General features: G+C 35.7%; 2 protein-coding genes across 2 annotated transcripts; both read left to right on the top strand.

The window, feature by feature from the left end:
• The first annotated feature begins 8,201 nt into the window (after positions 1-8,201).
• Positions 8,202-11,494, top strand: LOC113346449 (transmembrane emp24 domain-containing protein p24delta3-like). Its single transcript, XM_026589993.1, has 4 exons — positions 8,202-8,540; positions 10,529-10,741; positions 10,979-11,055; positions 11,165-11,494. Exons 1-4 carry the CDS (start codon positions 8,346-8,348, stop codon positions 11,307-11,309), a joined length of 630 nt encoding a protein of 209 aa, XP_026445778.1. The 5' UTR covers positions 8,202-8,345; the 3' UTR covers positions 11,310-11,494.
• A 6,792-nt stretch (positions 11,495-18,286) lies between these two features.
• Positions 18,287-21,254, top strand: LOC113346295 (WAT1-related protein At1g44800-like). The gene is made up of 8 exons (XM_026589840.1): positions 18,287-18,421; positions 18,595-18,864; positions 18,985-19,047; positions 19,641-19,757; positions 19,941-20,190; positions 20,291-20,449; positions 20,585-20,736; positions 20,863-21,254. The coding sequence occupies exons 2-8, from the start codon at positions 18,653-18,655 to the stop codon at positions 21,077-21,079; spliced, it is 1,170 nt and encodes a 389-aa protein (XP_026445625.1). The 5' UTR covers positions 18,287-18,421; positions 18,595-18,652; the 3' UTR covers positions 21,080-21,254.
• The last annotated feature ends 90 nt before the right edge of the window (positions 21,255-21,344 follow it).

Genomic DNA, 21,344 nt, shown 5'->3' with positions numbered 1-21,344 from the left:
AATCGTGTGCCCCACCAAATCACTTAAAAAATAAAAACAGAAGTATTAGGATTCAACGAGATATGGCGAAACTACCATGTTTTTTTTTAAATCTAACACCTGAGCTCTGTGCTTTTATGAATAGACTCTTTAGATGTTTCCATCTAATCAGATTGGTTCCTCAACTCCTACAACCAAGATGTTCCCATCCACTTATATTGGTTAGTGCCAACCTTAATAAGCATAAATTTCTAGGCTCTGGAGTTTATTTGTTGCAGCTAAGAGCTAACAAAAAGTTTCTTCCCCACCCCCAAACTTAAATCTAACATTGTTCTCAATGTTCTAAAGATGAAATTAAAAGCATGAACAATAAGAAACTGTTACCACTTGATGGATGGAAAAAGAAATAAGGAAGGATATTACCGTAAGCATGAGTACCTCCCAGGAAATGCTAAATTTAAAGTCTTTAGCTAGACATCAAATACCTCAAAAAGGATTGTCACCTTCCAAAGTCATATATCAATAGTCGAAACAATTGTGGGTCCATAAGACCAAATAGAGCTGACACCAGTATGAGACAACTGCACTGATTCAGAAAAATGAAAAGAAGGAGCACGTCCTCATCTAAGGTTTCTGTCAAGACAACTGGGTTTATCTGCGGCGCGTAATTGAACTTCATATGTGTGTCTCGATAAATAGATTCATCCGAAAAACGGGTCTCTAATACCTGGGTTACCTCCTGGACAGTATCAGGAGGATCGGGTTGCGGAGTCTGAAAAGACTCAAGTAATATCTCAGATGTACAAGGCTCGAGTCCCAAGTTAGGGACTCTAATTAGGGATACGATACAATCACAAGAACCATCACTACCCCCGAACTTAGGGTTCACAGACAAACCTCTAACTATTTCTTGAATTTCCGGATCTTCAGAGTCCTTAAAATACTCAAGAGATTCTTCTAGTTCTCTACCCCCAAACTTAGGGTCATCATTATTCTCAGAAAAACCTAAAACTATTGCCTGAATTTCTGGGTCCATAGAATCTTTAAAATACTCAAGAGCTTCTTCTAAAGATTGATCACATATCTGATCTAAGAGAATGGTTTCCTCAAAATCATCTAAAGAATCTACCAGTAAAGTGTCAAGCCAATTATCCTGAACCAAATCCTGAACTAAAGTGCTAATCATATTCACTTCTTCTAAATCATCATTCTCAGAAGGTTGTCTAGTAACATTAAAGACATTTAGTTCAGTGGTCATATTACCAAAGGATATGTTCATAAGCCCAGTCCTACAGTTGATGACAGCGTTAGCTGTGGCTAAAAATGGGCGACCTAAAATCACTGGGATTTGACGACTTGGGTCCTGAACAGGCTGGGTGTCTAGAACAACGAAATCCACAGGATAAATAAACTTATCAACCTCAATCAGAACATCCTCTATGACACCACGAGGGACTTTGACAGACCTATCAGCTAATTGTAGTGTCATTTTAGTCGGTTTCAACTTACCAAGACCTAGCTGGGTGTATACATGATACGGGAGTAAGTTAACACTAGCTCCTAAGTCAAGTAAAGCTTTATCGACCATGTGATTACCAATCGCACAACATATGGTGGGGCATCCAGGATCCTTATACTTAGGGGGTGTTTGGTTCAGAAGAATGGAACTTACCTGACCAGCTAAAAAAGCTTTCTTATGGACATTAAGCTTACGCTTTCGTGTACAAAGATCTTTAAGGAACTTGGCATAAGCAGGCATCTGCCTAATTGCTTCTAATAGCGGAATGTTGATGTTCACCTGCTTAAATGTTTCCATTATCTCGTTGAAAGTCGACTCCTTCTTTGTTGGGGCTAACAAATGTGGATATGGGGCTCTAGGCACAAAGGTAGACCTATCAGGAATTTCTTGGGAATCCTTAGAGACTGTTTCAGTTTCCTCGTCTACGGGCTCCTCTTGGGAAGTAGAAGGTGGAACTACAGTATGTCCACTAGGCATGGCTACCTTATTGTCTACCGTTTTACCACTCCTAAGGGTTGTTATCGAGTTCACATGGTTTGATGATTTCTCACCAGCTAAAGATATTTGATGGACTCCCCTAGGGTTGGGTTGTGGTTGACTAGGAAACTTTCTTTTTCTCTCTCAATGTCTCATTTATCTGACTAACCTGGGTTTTCAACTCGGAAATAGCCTGAGAGTTAGCCTGACCTATTCTCTTATTTTCTTCTAAACCTTGAGCAACAGATTGCTGAAACTGCACAGTGTTACGAGTTAACAAAGCAAGAGACTCTTCTAAACTCATAATCTTCTTATCCGAAGGGTTCTGAAACTGTGCCGGAGCTGAAGGATTCTTAGTATAGCCAAAACCTGGGGGAACCTGAGCATTACTAGACTGACCTTGATTCTGGCCCTTGGACCAAGAAAGGTTTGGATGGTTTCTCCAGCCAGGGTTATAGGTTTCTGAATATGGGTCAAACTTCTGTTGGTTATCAAACCTAGTGTTGTTATAAAGAGCATTGGCTTGCTCTTCAACAATGGCCTTCCCAAAAAGGCTCATTTCTTCCACTACTACCACTAGAATGACCTAATTCTAAGGCTTCTAACCTTTTGGCTATAGCTGCTATTTTGGCATCTGACTCATAAGATCCTTCTACCCTATTAACATTTCCTCTACTTAGAAGAATTGTTTTGGGGTTCCCTACTATTTTCCCATTGTTGGGTCTTATCGGCGATTTCATTCAAAAATGTCATCGCTTCATCAACAGTTTTATTCTCAAACCCACCTGTGCATAAGGACTCAACCATGGTTGTTGTTGAATAATCTAAACCCTCGTAGAGGATCTGAACTAACCTAACCTTCTCCAAACCATGATGAGGACATTGAGATATCAAGTCATTGAACCTTTCTAAGTACCTATATAAAGATTCTCCCTCTTGTTGGGCAAAAGTACATATTTGTGTCCTAATAGACGATGTTTTATGCCTTGGGAAAAACTTATGTATAAAGGCAGAAGTAAGTTGGTCATAGGTTTCAATTGACTCAGAGTCCAAACTATACAGCCAAGATTTGGCTTTATCTTTTAAGGAAAAGGGGAATAACCTAAGTTTCAACGCATCATCACTTAGGTTTTTAATTTTCAGAGTACTACAAACTTCCTCAAATTCCCTAACATGAAAATAGGGGTTCTCATTCTCCTTCCCTAAAAACATTGGGAGCATCTGTAAAGTCCCAGGTTTCAGTTCATAATTTGCCTCGGTTTCAGCTAACTTGATACAAGACGGACGAGAGGTCCTAGTTGGGTTTAGCAAAGCTTTCAAAGTTGCCATTTCTGGCACTACCAAAGGACTAGGAGTACTAGGGGTACTTTCCTCACAAAGACAGATTCTCAAAACTGAAGTTTCCAAAAACGGGCCTCTCAAAAGAAGAGTCTTCGAGATCCCCGCCTTCACAAGAAGAACTACTAGGTTTGTCACTAATCAAACGACCTAGAGTGTTTCTTTTCCAAGCCTGTTTAAAAACTTCGGGCATACACTAGAAAAACAAAATCAAAAAGAAAATTCCTAAAATGGAAGGGATGTTCTATGCAAACACAAACAAGGCTGACTCCACTACAGCAAACCTACTGATTTCTAGAAAACAAAAAGCATGATGGCTCCACTTAGATTGTTTCTAGACCAGCTTCTAATCCTTCGAACGTGAATTCGTTACAATTTAAGCAAATCCCTCTGGAATCAATCCGAGTTAAAGTAAGTTGAATAGAGGCGAGGGAATCTCGGTGGAGCTTTGATACCCAAGGCCTCACCGGTATTACAAGGCGGCGCAGTCACGCATTCAACTTACAGAAACCGTCAAGAACTTCGAAGTATGCTTAAAAGAGTAACCAATATTTTCCGAATGACTTTCCTGTTAAGCTCGTTACCCTATCGGTCTCGTTCTAGTCAAAATTTTAGGCTTAGGTTCGCGTTTGGTGTCGTTTTCCTAAGGCGGGCAAGAAGAGAACGGTGATGAAATCCGAACCCTTATCTTGTATGGCCAGTCCTTTCCCTTTACTAGGAAATTAAAGCAGCCGTTTTAATGTCCTCAACATATATGCATACGAAGGAAGATAGTAACTCGCTGAAAGGGGATTCGCGAGTGTTTCGACAAACTTACCTCCCGTACCAGACGGGGGATGAACCTTTGTAGTCGACTCGGGCCACGACTCCTATGTCATGTACGAACCCGAGGGGCCGAGGTGATATCGTAATCACCGTCCTTCTCTGCAAACAATTTATATTTAAACTACCCTTCCGTAGGGTTTAAAAATAATGTCCCAAAATTTAAAGTCCAAAGTCCAAAAATATAAAGTGCAAAAGAAAGAGAAAGTCTAAAAAAAAAAAAATCTACAAAAATAAAAATGTCTCTCTTTTTTTTTTATAAAAAAAAAATCTTCTTCTTTCGCTCCTTTCGCTTTGCCTTTTACTCCAGTCTTTAAGTATTCACCAAAAGCTTTGGCAAAATTTTCTTTCGCTCCAAATTCCAAAATCTGAAAGAAAAAGACAAAAACCCAAAAACGTAAAGAAGAACAAATAAAAATAAAAACCTAAAAAAAAAATCTAAAAACTCTAGCCTAAAGAGAAGTCCGCGTCGGCGACGCCAAAAATTTGATGTATTTTCAAAGTTGTTGTAGTAATATGATTTGTTCAAGACTTGTGAAAGCGGATTTTTAGATTTTTTAATAAATAAAAATTGGGAACTAAATTAAAAAGATGTTGTGAAAATTATGGAGAGAATGGGACTAGGATTCCACCATTGGTTGATATTAGTGATTTAATAAAACAATAATTATGCAACTCAACATTCAAATTGATTCTAATAGTATTGCCTAGACATGTAGATTTCCAAAAGAATAGATGTTAATCCAAGCATAGAATATCAAAACCCTAAAGCAAGCATATTCTATCAAGAGAAAATACACCTAACTAATCAAAACCATATAAACAATTTTTAGTTCAATGCAAAAAATCATAATAGATTTGTTGTAATTAATTAATAAAAATATATCACTTTTACCGAAACAACGGCTTCCTCCATAGCCCCAAGGATTGGGTTTAGCTCCGCATATTGGAAACACACTCAGAATAATTTTTCATTGCTCAAAAGTGTTTACAAGTGATGAAATGGGAGAAAATAATGATTAAACTGGGTTTGCTCTAAACGATCCCCAAACTCTCCATCCCCTCACTGATACCCAAGACACTCTTATTTATACTGTGAAGCCAATCTTAGGTCGACAATCATCTCAATTACTCCAAAAGATCTTTGCAGTTAATGAAAGTATTTCACGGGAATATTTCCTCTCCATTTTCACACGTCTTCTGAGTTGTATGGTATATCCAAATCTTTCATTTAATTGAGCCAAATAATGAAGAGAATATCTTCAATTAATTCCATGAATAATTCCTTCCCTGTTTTCAAAAATATCCAAAAGTATACGATTTCCTTCCATTCAAGACACGTACAAAATCTTACTATCATGGTAAGAAGATAATCATGTCTTAAAGACACAAATATCCCCATAATATCATGACCAAAATCTCACACATTTGAGATTTCTTTTCCCGCCAAATATCTTTCCCGTGAAGAAGAAGATGGGTGCCCCCTATCCGGTCCTGGGGTGCGAATAGCAGATGCCATGAGGGGTGTCTCTGATCAGCTGCTTGGGTGCAAATATCCTTTGGGTACCCCTTATCATTTGGATGCCCCTTATCCACAAGTGAGAGTCTGAATAACACGTTCCTTCCGGTGCTTTAGACGACTTTTCGAGCCGATTTTTCCAAGAATGTTTATTTCCAAAAATACCTAAAAACACATAAAATACCATAATAAGTACAAAAAATTGAGTACCAATAATACATGAAATTAAGGACAACGTAGACACAAAAATGTGTCTATCAGCTGGCTGTGAGGAAATGTCTTCAATAGAAGCAGTGCTGAAAGTGCAAATGATGGAGCTGATAGATAGAGTAACTACTGGAAGTTCCAAAATATCAGGCTTGAACTTTTTAGCTGGTTGAAAGACATTTATCCATTGATCCAGTTCTTCATTAGTTACAATTCTTAAAAAATCTGGTGTACATGATGAACCAATGTCTGTACTGTTCAGATAAGATTGTTGTTCGGGGTTGAGTCGCTTTATGGCTGGGCTTGGTAAGTCACTGTCTAAGATGAGTTATGCTTCTTCTATGTCTGAGACAAGGAAGATTGTAGGACTGAAAGGTTGATGTATCTCAGTAAGATGAGGAGGTGAGTGAGATATCATTTCAGAACTTTGAGTCTCAAAAGTGTTATTTTCTTCAACTAGCCATGTTTCTGCAATGGACCTTGAGAGTCTGAGTAGGTGCCAGATTGAAAGCCCTCTTTCCGGTAACCTTCCTCTATGAAGAATGAAATCTCAGACTTGTCTTGATCAGAGATATCCTGGGAAACAATAGGGGTTGAAACCCAATCACTCCAATCAGTATCTGGTTCTTCAATGTCTACATTGTGTAGAATCTCTTGATGATAGTCATCATCATACTAAGGTTCTATGAAAGTTCCTAGAGCATGAAGATTAGTTTGTAGAGGTACTTGTGGTGGGTTTTGTAGCAGCAAATACCGGTGGTTGAGTAGATAGACATCAATGCAGTTTTGGTGTTCATGTCCTAGTCTGTGACAATGTCTGCAAAACAATCTTGGTAGCTCTTGATAGACAAAGTCAATTCTGTTGACGCTTCTACGATCATTAGGTGCAGTAGTACCAAATTGAAGTGGCTGAGTAACATCAATTCTAAGCTTATTTTTTATGGTGTTGTAACCATTGTAATGGTGAATAGGGTCATCAAAAGCTATTAGAACCCCAAAGTTTTGAGTGTTCTCTATGACATTGAGTATTCTGGTTTGCTCAGGGTAAAGTTTGTGGAGTGTAATCTCAAAATTCTCAGTGGTGATTTCAAAGTTATCAGGGAGAGAAGTGAAGCTACAAGGTTGAAACATGAATGTGTCTCCATAAATCACCCTAGTTCCTTGCCTAAGGACAATAAAATACTCAAATCTAGACTCAAATTTGATCAAATAAAACCCCTACCAAGCTTGTTAATGAAAGTTCAGCAGCAAGCTTCCATCTATATTTTAGTGCATTTCTTAAGAAAAATGAGTTTTTATTCATTTTTGTTGAAAATAAACCCACTAGCTGATGCTGCCAATCAGAATCAGGAAGATAAGCATTCCTAGCATGAGACACAAGAGAACCACTATTTGCAACATCTCTAAATCTACTACTAGACATTGAGAAACCAATTAAAAGAATAACTGAACATTATAGTAAAGGAAAAACATGCAAGGAGCTAGGGAGAAAAGGAAATAGGTGAGGTACAAGAAGATATTTTGAGCCATATTTATAGGTGAAAGGATCATAGAGAACTCTTTAGGTTTTATTTTATAAATTTAAATTTAATTTTGGGAAAAAATTCTATGAAAAGTTATGCAGAAAACATGGGGTAGAAGAAGAAGGATAGGGAAAGGTTACATCAAGAAAATAGGCTTAGGGTTACTTGTTAAAAATTCCAATTTCCACCTCAATTTCTTTATCTCCAAAAGGAATTTTAAAATTGATCTGAGCAGACAGCAGCAACAGTGAGGATGAACAGTACTCCTTGGAACTTGTAGAGAGGACCATCTGAATTGAAAAATATCTCCGTTTAACAGAAAGGAAAGGTTTAGAGCTCATGATGATCCTCAGGCGTAGACATCATCAAATATAAAATTCAGATTCGAGAAAGGGACCATCAAATCAGACAAATCAAAACTTCAGTATTAAAATTGCTTGAATCGACGGAAAGTTGAATTGTAGCGACCACAGCCATGAACCAACATTTACATCACCGAAATTTAGGGTTAAGTAACACCAACATCTAATCAGAGCTTTCCCAACACTTTTAAATCGACTACATCTTGAACGGGCCGGTGGATTAGAGGTTTAGTTAGCAGAGACTGAGAAAATCATTGAAGTTATTTTAAGAATTAGGGTTGCAGAAGGAATTGATTTGTGAATTTTTAAGGTTGGTGAGTCGAATCGTTTTCGCCCGATTCGCAGAGCCTTCTTTAGTGGATGTGCAGTGTAATTAATTATGTCGAGGGTCGTTTTTATTCGACAAAAAATAAGTCAAAAGTCAAAGTCAAGACTAATAAAAATAAAACGTGCACAGAAGAGGTCCTTCTCGCACTCATCAGAAGAGATCTAAAGTCTTCTCTTTGATTTTCCCTTGGGTTTGTTTCATCAACCAGATTATCAACCGATAGAGAGAGGGGAATTGTCGAAAGAGGGTTCGATTTTTGGTACTTCAGAGGATGGAGAACAAAACTGTATTGTTTTTCTTGTTATGTTGTTTGAGTATTTTACAATTAGGGCAAGGAATATGGTTGAATCTACCAGCTTCAGGAACAAAATGTGTATCTGAAGAAATTCAAACTAACGTTGTTGTATTAGCTGATTATACTGTCATATCTGAAGATCATCAGAATATGCAAACAATCTCCACCAAGGTAATTACAATTTCTGATCTATTTTCCAAATCTCTATTTGAATTTATTGTTATCTTTGATTTGTCTTTTTTGGTTAAGGTTTAGTGTTAATTTTTGTGGTACGATTTTAAAGTTACCTAATTTATTGTCTGTTACAGGTGATAAATAGATTTATGAGCTGTTTTGATAGATTTAGGGAGATTGGGTGTTGGTAGATGTTAGCATAGGGTTATTTCAGATTATGTGTTTATCTGGAACACGGACTGATTTGTTTGATTCATTATGCTTAAATTGGGATTGATTATTGTACAATTGAGATGGAGATACCTTTTGTTTGAGGATGGGAACATGGCTAGATGTCTTTCTTTGTGTTAAGTTTTATGAAAGGTGTGACCTTTAGAAATGTCTCAGGTGCGATGAGCTCAGGGGATAATACTTCTGAGCAGTGAAATGCATTTTTGATTTTATTTTTTTATGGTTTATGCTGCGATTGTGGTGAATATATTCTAGTACTTCATGGTAGATACCATGGGAGTGCAATTTAGTCATATGAATTATTTGTGTCTGAATTTCAGTATACTTCTGTGGGGAGAGGACTAGGTAACACTCTAGGTTTTATCCTAGGAATATTAAGAAGAAGTTTGTAGGGGATTTAGGTGGCCGTTAATGATTTTCTTTCACTCCTCTTTGCCTGGACATTTGTAGTTTCTCACTGGTACTCACGAAGAAGTCTCCTTTAATACTTAATCACCAAGTCCAATTTTATCCAGTGATAAATTGTTTCATGCTTGTTATAATTGTCATAGTAGTTGGTAATGTAGGGGCAGCTTGCATGTGGATAACTTATAAATATGTGATTTGGTCCCCAATGACATACTCACAATTGGTTATTTGGAATGAGCCTTGGTATTATGTGAGTGCATTGGGAATCTTTTACCTGTGTATATGCATTGTGTGGCTAGGATAATTGATCTAAACGAGGTTCATAATTTAAAACTTTCCAGTTCTTAGCAAGCACATATTTATTCCATAATTTCATCCCTATAATGCAATTTTTTTGCTGTACAAAGACTCCATAGAAAAATAGCTTATGACATACGAAGACAAACCCAGGTTAGCAGTTTGGCCGTATCAAAAAAATTTAACGAAATATCCATATGGTTGTTAATCATTTCAAAATGAAACTGGTGCTTGAAAGTTAAGATGGACCATATGAAAGGAAGTAATTCTACGAGCAATATATCTCCTCAGTAATTAGTTTGTAGCACGTTTCTAGTTTTATGTAAAAGTCGAAAACTATTTCTCTGTGAGTAATATCTTAGGTTTTGATTTATTGGGATATGAGTAACAGGATTTACTGTTGACCCAAAAGATGGTTCCTTGATATTATCATGTTAATGCTGTTCCTAATAGTTTGCATAATCCGTGGGAGAACCTGGTCAAAAACTTTGACATTACAATGGTGGATCAGGGATACAGATATTAGTTATGGTTCCAGGCTCGACTTCCACAGTACAAGATAACCAGAAACTTTGGTTTACATTTTGTTGTTTTAGCTAGATGTAATTGATTAATCACTGTTTATCCCTAAATAAGCTGCAGGGCATGTTCTTTCCAGTGCTCGTCACATGAGGTGATGTATGCTATAGTTGCATTTCTTGCCCTTTATAAAATTTAAAATTATTGTTGCAAGCTAGGTAAAGTTGTTGGTGGTGAATACTTGATCTGGCTTTAGAACTGACATACAACTGAACATGCTAACAGTAAAGTTCTTAATAACTGGCCTGTATTAAACTACCAAAATAAAATAAAAAAGGTTATGGTGTCATACTGTGTAGGAAGTTTGCAGCATTTGAGTATCTTCTTTGTGAGTGCTACTATATTAAGATAGTCCACATTTAGCATATATCTTTTTTGTTAGGATATATCGACTTATAACATGGAATTTGCAAACATCATGCCATGTTCGCAAATGAATTAACTTGAGCATTCTTTTTTTACTTTTTTAGGTTACCTCACCATATGGGAACACACTCCATTCTAAGGATAATGTAACCAACGGTCAGTTTGCATTCACAACCAGCGAGGCGGGTAACTATCTGGCATGTTTCTGGGTGGATGACCATCATAAAGCAGTAGCTGGAGTAAGTGTCAACCTGGACTGGAAGATCGGTATTGCAGCAAAGGATTGGGAATCAGTAGCACGAAAAGAAAAAATCGAGGTAACTGCTTGAAGTTTAGATTTACTTCCTATAAACTATTCAGTGATATCTCCTTTGTTTTCGTATTTGTTATGTTAGACCTGAAAAATCTGAACCCTTGTTAATCCTTACCTTCAAATTATTGGTTGAATAAGTAATGTTTATAAATGGTTTTTAGGTAGTTTCATATATATGTAGTGGCAGGGGTGGTGAAAATGTTTATCTAATTTGAAAATATTCTGTCCTTGTGATATTTAGGGTGTTGAACTTGAACTAAGGAAACTGGAAGGTGCAGTGGAGGCCATCCATGAGAATTTGCTTTATCTTAGAACCAAGTAAGTTTTTGTCTCTGTGTTTACTGTACCTGCTTCAGTTTGTAGAAGTTCCATTTTATAGCAGAAGCCTTTCATTTGTTAATAAATACCTCTCTTTATTGTCAAACAGGGAAGCGGAGATGAGGGAAGTGAGTGAAATAACAAACGCACGGGTGGCTTGGTTTAGCGTCATGTCTCTCGGTGTTTGCATTGGAGTTTCGGCTTTACAACTGTGGCATTTGAAGCATTTTTTCCAGAAGAAAAAGCTCATCTAAATTTTGACTGTATACTTGATATCCCATACTTTTCTGCTTATTCAAAAACAGGAAAACAAAGAAAGTAAAAATCTCAACCTCTCGATGTTTTAATATTGACAATGAAATGTTTAGGCTGATGTTATAACTCTTTGTACTAGACTTTCTGCTTTTGTTTCTCAAAGAAATTACGGTGTCAAGTATAATTAGGGCTTTAGTTTATTATATTTAGTTTAATCTAATGATCAAACAGTACTCATACACCAAAGCATCCAATATAGATTGCTCCAATGAACTGCAAGTCAAAGTAGGAACCGCTGCGGTAAATAGTTGTGGAGTCTAGGCCTTGCGTATGCATGCAAATCGTTTGAAATAACTTATTGGTAGAAATACTATCAGAGCAACAAGCAGCTATTTATCCGATTATCGGATGATTGTTTGGTACAACTCGTATGCTTAGAATCAAGATGAAGTCACCCGGATGGCTTAGAATCACATTTTTTCAGAGATGAATCCTGAATGGCTACATAGAGCATTTATTCTAGAGAAGTATGGGATGCTACCACTGAATGTTTCTGGTGAAATTCCAAAAGAATTAAGAAAGTAACCATCCACTAAACAACTTATTAATTAATATGATAAAGCGAATAAGTATCAACGCTTTGCTGATTCTTAATGATACTCGAACTTTTTATGTTCTATACTTGTGCCGTACGTACGTCTAATTACTAATACGGGAAACGATAAGAGTAATGCATTATTCACAAAGCATTGAGATTACAAGAATTTGATGAATGTTTTTAGGTGAGAAAGTAGGGTGCTAATCTCTCTCTTCACTAATAGAGAGTATTATTTAGTAGTGTGTTGCTCGTCATTGGTGACTAATGGCATTGGCATACACGTAGGGTAGCGAGAGGAAAGGAACCTGTGGATGTTTAAATTTTCCATCCACAAAAACAACTATCCCATAAACAAGTATTTCTTTACGTCCACCACAATTGTGTGCTTTCCTATTGTGTAATTTCTGGTGCTTGCTGGGTGAACGAACACATTGTCCCAATCTCAAATCCAATCTTCTCTTTTGGTGTTATATCACTTTGATGCTTCACAGCTCGATGACTGACAAGTGGCATGCATATTATTTTGGACCTAACAAGATGAATCCATTGGGGTCAAATCACTCGAACTATCTTCCTTCATAACATTCATATTATTTTGGACCCAACAATATGATTCTCATTTTGCCGGATCAGTGTCAAAGGAAAGCCAGAACTAGAACTCCTCCTACATATCTCATTTCTCCAACCACTAAGTACTGAAAATAACCGCGGCCAAGTTCGAATCCTGGGTCCATCCCTAGTTTAAAAGAAGGGAAAAATATGGTTTGGTGCAAAATTCCATCCAAATATACTACTTAGTCCTAACCCATTCAATTAGGTATAAATTAGTCTTTTTTTTATAGAAAGTACATAAATAACCTTCCTGATTTACAATTTAGTCCAAATATTTGTAGTTTAGTCCAAAGTGATTTATGATGATGACATCAATTTTAAATAATATAAAAAAAAAATTAAACTCAATTTATCTTTCGAACCGTTTGTCCAAAATTCGCAAACTTTATATATTCGTAAAGCTCTTTCCGAGAGCTACAAAAAGAGTACTCATATGACTATATAATTCTCATGTTTTAAAAAGCTTAGTTTACATTGGTGTAAAAACATGTACACATCTATAAAAATACAACCTGTTTACAACTCAAACTCATTAGCTACAACAGCTCCAACGCTCAAGCATTCTTAACCATGCTGATGCAAACAACTACAACACCTCAACCATTCAACATCTACGAAAATCCAGAAACAAGAAAAGATGCACCAGTTTGTACATCACGTACAACTTGAAACGTCCACCTAAGCACCACTAATGCTATTAAAATCTAACACATACCAAGTACCTAAACAAATAGCAAGCATGCTATTAAAATCCGAAAATCCAAAAAATCGTCCATCTACGAAACCCGTCCTTTGTTCTTTTCCACTTTGTTAAGCTCTCTCGAAAAGTACCTAAACACATAGTAAGCATGCTATTAAGATCATCTCATGATATCAAAAAACAACTTAGGGTTTCATCAAGAATTAGTTTTTTCATATTTTTGAGAGAGCACAATCCTGTACAACTATGTATACACCTACAAAAATCTAGTATCCATACCCACAAAACATACCTTATATTATTGAGATAGCACAATGGTGTACAACTATGTACACCTCTACAAAAATCCAAAAAAACTAACATCCATACACACAAAACATGCAATATATTCATGAGACGGGATAATAATGTGCAAATTATTACACATCTACCAAAATCCAAAAGATACAACATCTACACTCATAAAACATGCAATATATTCATGAAACGGGAAAATTGTATACAACCAGGTACATTAACAATCACCAAGAACAACTATGGCGGACAATACATATAATCTTGCTAGATATCACATGAAACATAAGTAAGATAAGGTTCCAACTCAAAAATTGGTTTCGTTCATTTTTGAACCTTATTATTAGTCATTGCAAAAAATGAAGTCAGAGGCATATACAAATCAACTAAATCATCAAGTTAAAAGAGAATTTGATACCTCATTAATATCCAAAACCTATCCATTGCTCTTTTTTCAGTTTCTTAAGCTTCCTTGAAAAGTACCTAAAAACATTTCAAGAATGCTATTAAAATCACCTCACCATATCAAGAAACAACTTAAGGCTTCATCAACAAGTAAGGTTCCTTATTATTGAGAGAGAACAATGTTGTAAAATTATGCACACAATAACAAAAATCCAACATCCATCCCCACAAAACTGACCATATATTATTGAAATAACACCATGATATACAACTATGTACGCACCTACAAAAAAGTTGCAAACTGCACAATCTTAGTGACATGAAAGTAGGGAACATACATCCCAGTTATCGATAAAGTTGAAACCAAAATGAATCTCAAGAGCTAAACTGATCATTTGAAGCATTTATTAATAAAGTCGAAACCTAATGAAAATGATACATGACCTTTGACTGATATCCAAACTGAGAATCAACATGTGCACTCAGTAACAATCAATAAGTGTACAACTAGGTGACATTGAAAATCAACATGTGTACAATTATGTATACATCAAAAATCAACATGTGTACAACTGTGTGCACATTAATCGACAGGTGTACAATTACATGCACATCAAGAATCAACATGTGTACAACTATGTACACATTAACATACAATGAATCTTAAACATTAAATACTCAGGTGAAGCATCAATATCTTATTGGAACAAGGATGTGATTTAAATAAGCATCAAGTGCCAAGGAAGCGTGTGAGGTTACAAAATAAACAAATAAAAAAAATAAATGACTAGAAACAAAAGGTGTAGAATTATGTATACATCAATCAAACAAACAACCACTAAATCAAAATAGGAAGGAGGGAGCAGTAGGGTAGGGTGAGATTAACAAAGAGCAAACCAAACAAACAACCACTAAAACAAAATAGCACGTTTGGGAAGACTATAAAGAAGAAGGGTTTTCAGACTTAAGTAGAGCTTGAAGAAATAGCTAATACATAAAGAAACCCTGATTCAGTTGTATGTCAAAGGATAGAGGTGAATAAGCTCATTTTTAAAGGATGCAAAAGCCGCAGTTAGGAAATAAAAGAACAAAGGTACATATAACTTAAACTATACACAATGTAAAATTATTCAAGGCTCTATTAGGAAAGTACAAGTGTGTTTTCTCTTTGAATTCTTAAACGGTTAAAATGTCCACCTTACAAAGGAAGACTACAATAATAGCTTCTGTAGAAACAAAGCTACATATTAGCAAATACTCATCTAAGGAATTATTTATCAAAATTATCAGCAAGTGTACAATTACGTGCACATTGAAAATCAACATGTGTACATTTATGTATACATTAAGAATCATGTTTATAGTTGTGTACACATTAACAAATCAACATTAACTCCTAATATTCCATGACTTTTGGTTCTTATCAGGCTTACCAAAATCCAAAGTCATTATGTCCATGCTAGCTTACCAAAATCCAAAAGAAAGCTTCATAGCATCTATATTGTTACTACTTTTGCTTCCGACACTTACATATTCCAAGTATACGAAAATTATATGAGGGAATTCTATAAAAAAAAAAATCAAAAAGAGAGTATGTACCTCAGCAGTTGAGAATTTCTGGATATCAGTGACAATCAAACTTTACTCGTATATGACACGCCGAAAGTATCTTTGACATTTGTACAAAATATACTATCAAGCACAATGAACACATCCAGTATGTACAACCTTGATATGCCAAGCCGACGTTGCACAAAACAAACGCAACAAAAAAATAATTAGAATGCACATTAACCAAACTACAAAATCGTTGTATATTTAAGTCATGACTATCAACAAGGAAAAACAAAGCCTATACCCTTCGTATGCACCGACCACATTCATCACAGATTCTATCCATCCGATAAATGTATACCTTACGTGTGCACCGACCGCATTCATCATAGATACTGTCCATCCTTTCGAAAACGTATCAGATACTTTGCAATCACCAAGAAACTCATAGAACCATAAGTAATTTACTACATTCGCAAATGAGGGAGCATGGTGGATGAGAAGTCTATTCCATAACCTGGTACAAAATCATTAACTTTTTCTTCCCCGGAGTGAAGACACTAATTGGGTACACAATTCCAGAGTTTAGATCAAATATTATGCCACATTTCTTTGTTGCAACTTCACCACCTGTAAAACATAGCTTTGTGTATAAGCTACATAAGACATGGACTCGATGTAAAAAGTGTAATGCTTATAAGTGATATAAGATAATGGTGTACAACTACTTACACATCTACAAAATATAGAAAATATCTAGAACTGATTCATCCATTTTTATTAATTTTCTTGTCAAATATGTCAAAAAATTTGAGCAGCTAAGACGTTAACAATGCCCTAATCCTTGTAATTGTAAAATGTTAATACCTAAAAAATGAGGCACGACAATGGTGTACAACTATGTACACATCTACAAAATACAGAAAATAACTAGAATTGATTCACTTAAAAACCATAAAATAGCTACGAAATCCATAAAACCAAGAAAGATTAGTGTCAAAGTGCATCAGGGTATAATATAGTTTTGTACCCAGGTTTTAGTAGCTACCAAAAAACCACTTGTGATTTTCTATGTTTGCACCTGTAAGTAGCAAGTGGATCCTATTGTTTTAGAATTTATTAAACAGTATCTTGAAGAATCAAAATCCTAAACCTAGTACAAATAAACCAACCTTCTGACATCTCAAGTAAAAATATACTCTAAATATGATATCTATTTCTCTTCTTTCATTCTTTACAAGGTTAGCATATTAGTCAACCTCTAGCACTACCAAAATTCATTGATTGAGCGGATACAAATCATACACTGGATCTGAAAGTAGATTATAGGAAATAAAATTGTGTACAAGAGTTACTAGAAGTGACACTATTATACAACATATCAACGAGCTAAACTGGAAATGTAACAAGAAACAAGGAAGACAAAAAGAGATCTTAATAGAACATCATCTTGATTGGAAAGGTCACCCCTCGGGGTAGCCTACATGCAAGCTCACAAGGTAATGACCAATGGCACTAAATTATTTCCGCTTTGGTACTAATAAAAACATAAGAATAGAACTTACTTCCATTATTTGAGACCAAAATTCATGGATTGCTACATTTTTGGTTCCTTTTTTTTTTCATATGATTACGTAAAAATCTCATATAAAGTGGGTCACTCTTTGTATCTCAACATTCTCCTACATTCATATGGTTATTAACATTACATATTTCTTTAATTTCCTAATTTTAAAATGCTTAATTTGTTGATCTCAAATTCAAAATTCCCCATTGTGTTCTAAAACAAATTAACATTCTCATCAAGTGAGCATTTTTAAAAATATACCAATTTCAATACAAAAATCATCAAGGAAAACAGAAAAAAAAAACTAAATTAATCCATTGCTTAATTTCCTTACCTTAATGTCTTAAATAAGTTCCTCTTGTCGTTTGATACGCTTGTGGAAGTTCTTCAAATGGACAGCATCATCATCATCTTCTCCATTTCGATGGCTACAAATCAAAAACAAAACAAAAATAAAACCCTAGATTGAAGTTTTGAAATTATTTTGAGCTCAGATCGAGATGGAGATGAATTAGAAGAGAAGAAAACAAAAGGTAATGGTAGAAATCGTTATAGAAAATTGATGAAAAATTCACTATGTATCAATCATCTTGATTCCCGATCGAAAAGAAATGAAAGATGCCTCTGTTTTTTCTCCGTAAGTTTCACCGAGGATGTGCCGCCAGAGACGAACAAAGAAATGAAATAGTACTCTTGTTTTCGTAAAAGGGTCATTTCGGTCATCAAAATAATTCAATTTGGATTGAATCGTTAAAGAAAGGACTAACCCGTTCAACATTTGGTAAATTAGGACCTCCGAGTATCAGGTTTGAGAGGGGTGGACTAGAGCGTCCAAAGCCCAACTAAAATGGGATTAAACGTAGATTTCTACTTAAAAGAAACATTAGTTAGCTAAGCTAGGACGTTCAAGTACGTTGGAGTCCAAAGGTGAGCGCACCAAAGACCATGACCTATGCGTAAATAATGAGTACTTGTCTCATTATCTTATCCATTAATGTCATTTTACCAGTACTTAGATAGTTAGATGAAACACTGATTACAACCACCAAACTTTGCATGAACTAAAATTAACCCACAAACAAAACCATTAAATTAACACCATCATAGAGCACTAAAACTTAATTTCATTAGGTACGTTGTCAAATGGATCAAAACTTTCTTCTCCCCCACTTAACAAAGAAGAGAAATAGATGTATCCATATTTGTTTTCCCTCTCTTTCTCTAAATATTCGTAATAAAGAAAATATAAAGATCTTTCTAAAATATGAATCTCAACAATGTATTCTTTTTCTTAGAGTCTATCATCAAAGTAGGGATTCTTGTTGCTTGTGAAATGGGTGAAATAAGTTGATGGATAAGGGAGTCTGGCAAGGGTTTTTGTGTGAGTGCCTGCTTAGACATATAGAAGTGGTTTGATGAAATGGTTTTGCTTTCATTTAATTATTTTTTAATTAATTAATTAGTTTCTTTTTTATTTCTTATTTGCATGCTCTTTTCTTTGGGTATAAATAAGAAGAGAAGTTTTATGTTTTATATTCATCACATATTTGGCAGGGTGAGCGAGCGAGTGAGCAGCTAGCTAGTTTATTACTTCTAAAGAGAGATTCATAAGATGGAAGTCCAAAAAATGTTTGAGGTTTTCTGTAAAGCTTTCAATAAGATTAAACCATACTTGGCTATGGTTTCTTTGTCATTTGGTTATGCTGGAATGTATATTATTACCATGCTTTGTTTGAAACGTGGTATGAGTACCTACGTACTGGTTGTTTACCGTCATGCAGCTGCCACCATTGCCATTGCTCCTTTTGCGTTGTATTTCGAAAGGTTGCTCTCTCACTCTCATCCCCATTATGCATTATAATTTCAGCTTGATGAAGTATACTGATAGATATTATGCTAACTGCAAATTCTGCATCTAAAATTATCTGCTCCTTATTTTGACAGGAAAACAAGGCCAAAGTTGACGCTCCCTATTTTCTTCAAGATAATGTTGCTTGGCTTCTTAGAGTAATGCTCTGCTCTCTATTTTGTACCTTTCCTGATAAGTTAGTATACGGCTCAAAAACACACAATTAGATGCATGTTCATCCAAACTGGCCGAGGACGGAAAGCTCTAAAAATCAGCTCTACTTCGCACTATACACTAACAATCGACCCGATCGTCATATATTTTCCTTGATACCAAACTGAAAAATTCGCTAATTACTTCGCACTATACACTAACACTCGGCCCGATCGGATATATTTTCCTTGATACCAAACTGAAAATTCGCTAATTAAGAAGATCTTTTGAATAGATGAAAGATGTCCTATGACTTATTTTATTTTTTTGAACATCATCACGTTTCAAGCAAAAGACTATAACGTGACTGTTACAAACGTGGTTATCTTGTCTTTAAAATGACTTACTTGAACCATCTCTTCTCTTGCATCTAGAGTTTTAAGTTAGAAATTGTTTGAGCCAAAAACTACGCTTGTTTCCATTATATATCTCCTTGCCGTCTTGTTTCCATTATGTTTTTTAGATAAACTGTATTATTTTAGTACAATATTATTTGTTATAAAGTTTTAATTAATATTGAATCAATTTTAATTTACAGGCCAGTGTTTGATCAGAACTTATATTATCTTGGGATGAAGTACACATCTGCAACTTTTGCTTCTGCAATTGTTAACATTCTTCCTGCGGTCACCTTCATCATGGCAATTTTATTTCGGTACGTACATAGATTAAACCACCTATTCTATTACAATCTCCAGTTGTTGGGACGTACTATTGCTAAAATAAAATGAAAAGATTTTTTTTTTCTTTTTAAAAGGCTAACAATAATTCCAAAAGTAAAAGAGAATCCAGTATCTAATTTTATATCATTTTTTCTTTTTGTGATTTGGCTGATTAGGTTAGAGAAAGTAAAGATTAAGAATATACACAGCATAGCTAAGATTGTTGGAACCATGGTCACTTTGGGTGGAGCCACATTGATGACATTGTACAAGGGACCCGTCATGAACATGTTCGGAACGAGCTCAGCCCACACAGGAACTGGTTCTTCTTCTTCAGCCTCTTCTTCTGGTGATCACAAATGGGTTGTTGGAACCTTGATGGTCATGGCCAGTTGTGTTGGTTGGTCTGCCTTCTTCATATTACAAGTGAGTCGATCATACCTCTTTTATTATTTTAAGTTAACGTAGTTTTATACGGGCTTTTAATCTACAACTTCAAAATCGCTAATCAAAATAATTGTTGCAGTCGTTCACTCTAAGAGATTACCCCGCAGAGCTCTCTCTCACTACTCTGATATGCTTCATGGGAATGATTGAAGGTGGAGCAGTAGCAGTTGTGATGGAGCATCATACTAGTGAATGGGCCTTGGGCATGGATTCAAGGACCCTTGCTCCAATTTATTCCGTAAGTGAAATAAGTCATTAATAGGTTGTACTGGTTACCAACTAGACGTACCAATAGTTTCGCACGCTAATTCACCATTCTTTGGCTAAAAACTGTACTCAGAATGACCAGTTTAGCATCATTCTTTGTTCGTAGGGAGTGGTTTGCTCAGCACTCGCGTACTACTTACAATCAGTGGTAATAAAGGAAAGAGGACCGGTTTTTGTCACTGCCTTCAATCCTCTATGTATGATCATAGTTGCAGTTCTGGGTTCTTTGATTCTAGCTGAACAAATTCACCTTGGAAGGTATATATCACAATATCATAAGATTTTCTCTTAAGTACACTGTACACAGATACAAAAATGTTTATCTTATAATACCGCCAATACGATGTCCTATAACTGATTTATATATTCGGGTGGGTCTTGCAGCGTTATTGGTGCGATAATTATCGTTATCGGCTTGTATTCTGTTATATGGGGCAAAAGCAAAGATTACAATCCCTCGCCATTATCATTGGATAGCAGTGGCAAAGGAGATGACCTTGAATTGCCAATTTCCACAACCAATGGAACCAAAACCATTGCTGCAACGACCATTGTTGATGACACTGACTATGGAGTTCAGTTTCCCAAATCACAGAAATAGATCGAAATCCTCATTCCCCCCTGGTGTATAATGTATTTTGAGTATGTAGCTATATATATGTACATGCGCATGCCTTTGATGCACAGAGAGAAGGATTTAATTCCGAAGCTCGTTGTACGTATTTTGTAAGGAATTATTTCCAAATTAATGTATGCAGTGCAGTTTACCTCTTAACTTAATTAACCAGAGTTCCTTGTTGTCTATAAAATGTTTTTGCACTAGTTACCAGTTAATTTCTAACCAACTTGAACAGCTTCATTTTCCT

This window comes from Papaver somniferum, unplaced genomic scaffold, assembly GCF_003573695.1.
Source record: "Papaver somniferum cultivar HN1 unplaced genomic scaffold, ASM357369v1 unplaced-scaffold_99, whole genome shotgun sequence".
Lineage (NCBI taxonomy): Eukaryota > Viridiplantae > Streptophyta > Magnoliopsida > Ranunculales > Papaveraceae > Papaver > Papaver somniferum.
The sequence above is the reverse complement of the archived record's forward strand: the minus strand, read 5'-3'. Positions and strand labels throughout refer to the sequence as shown.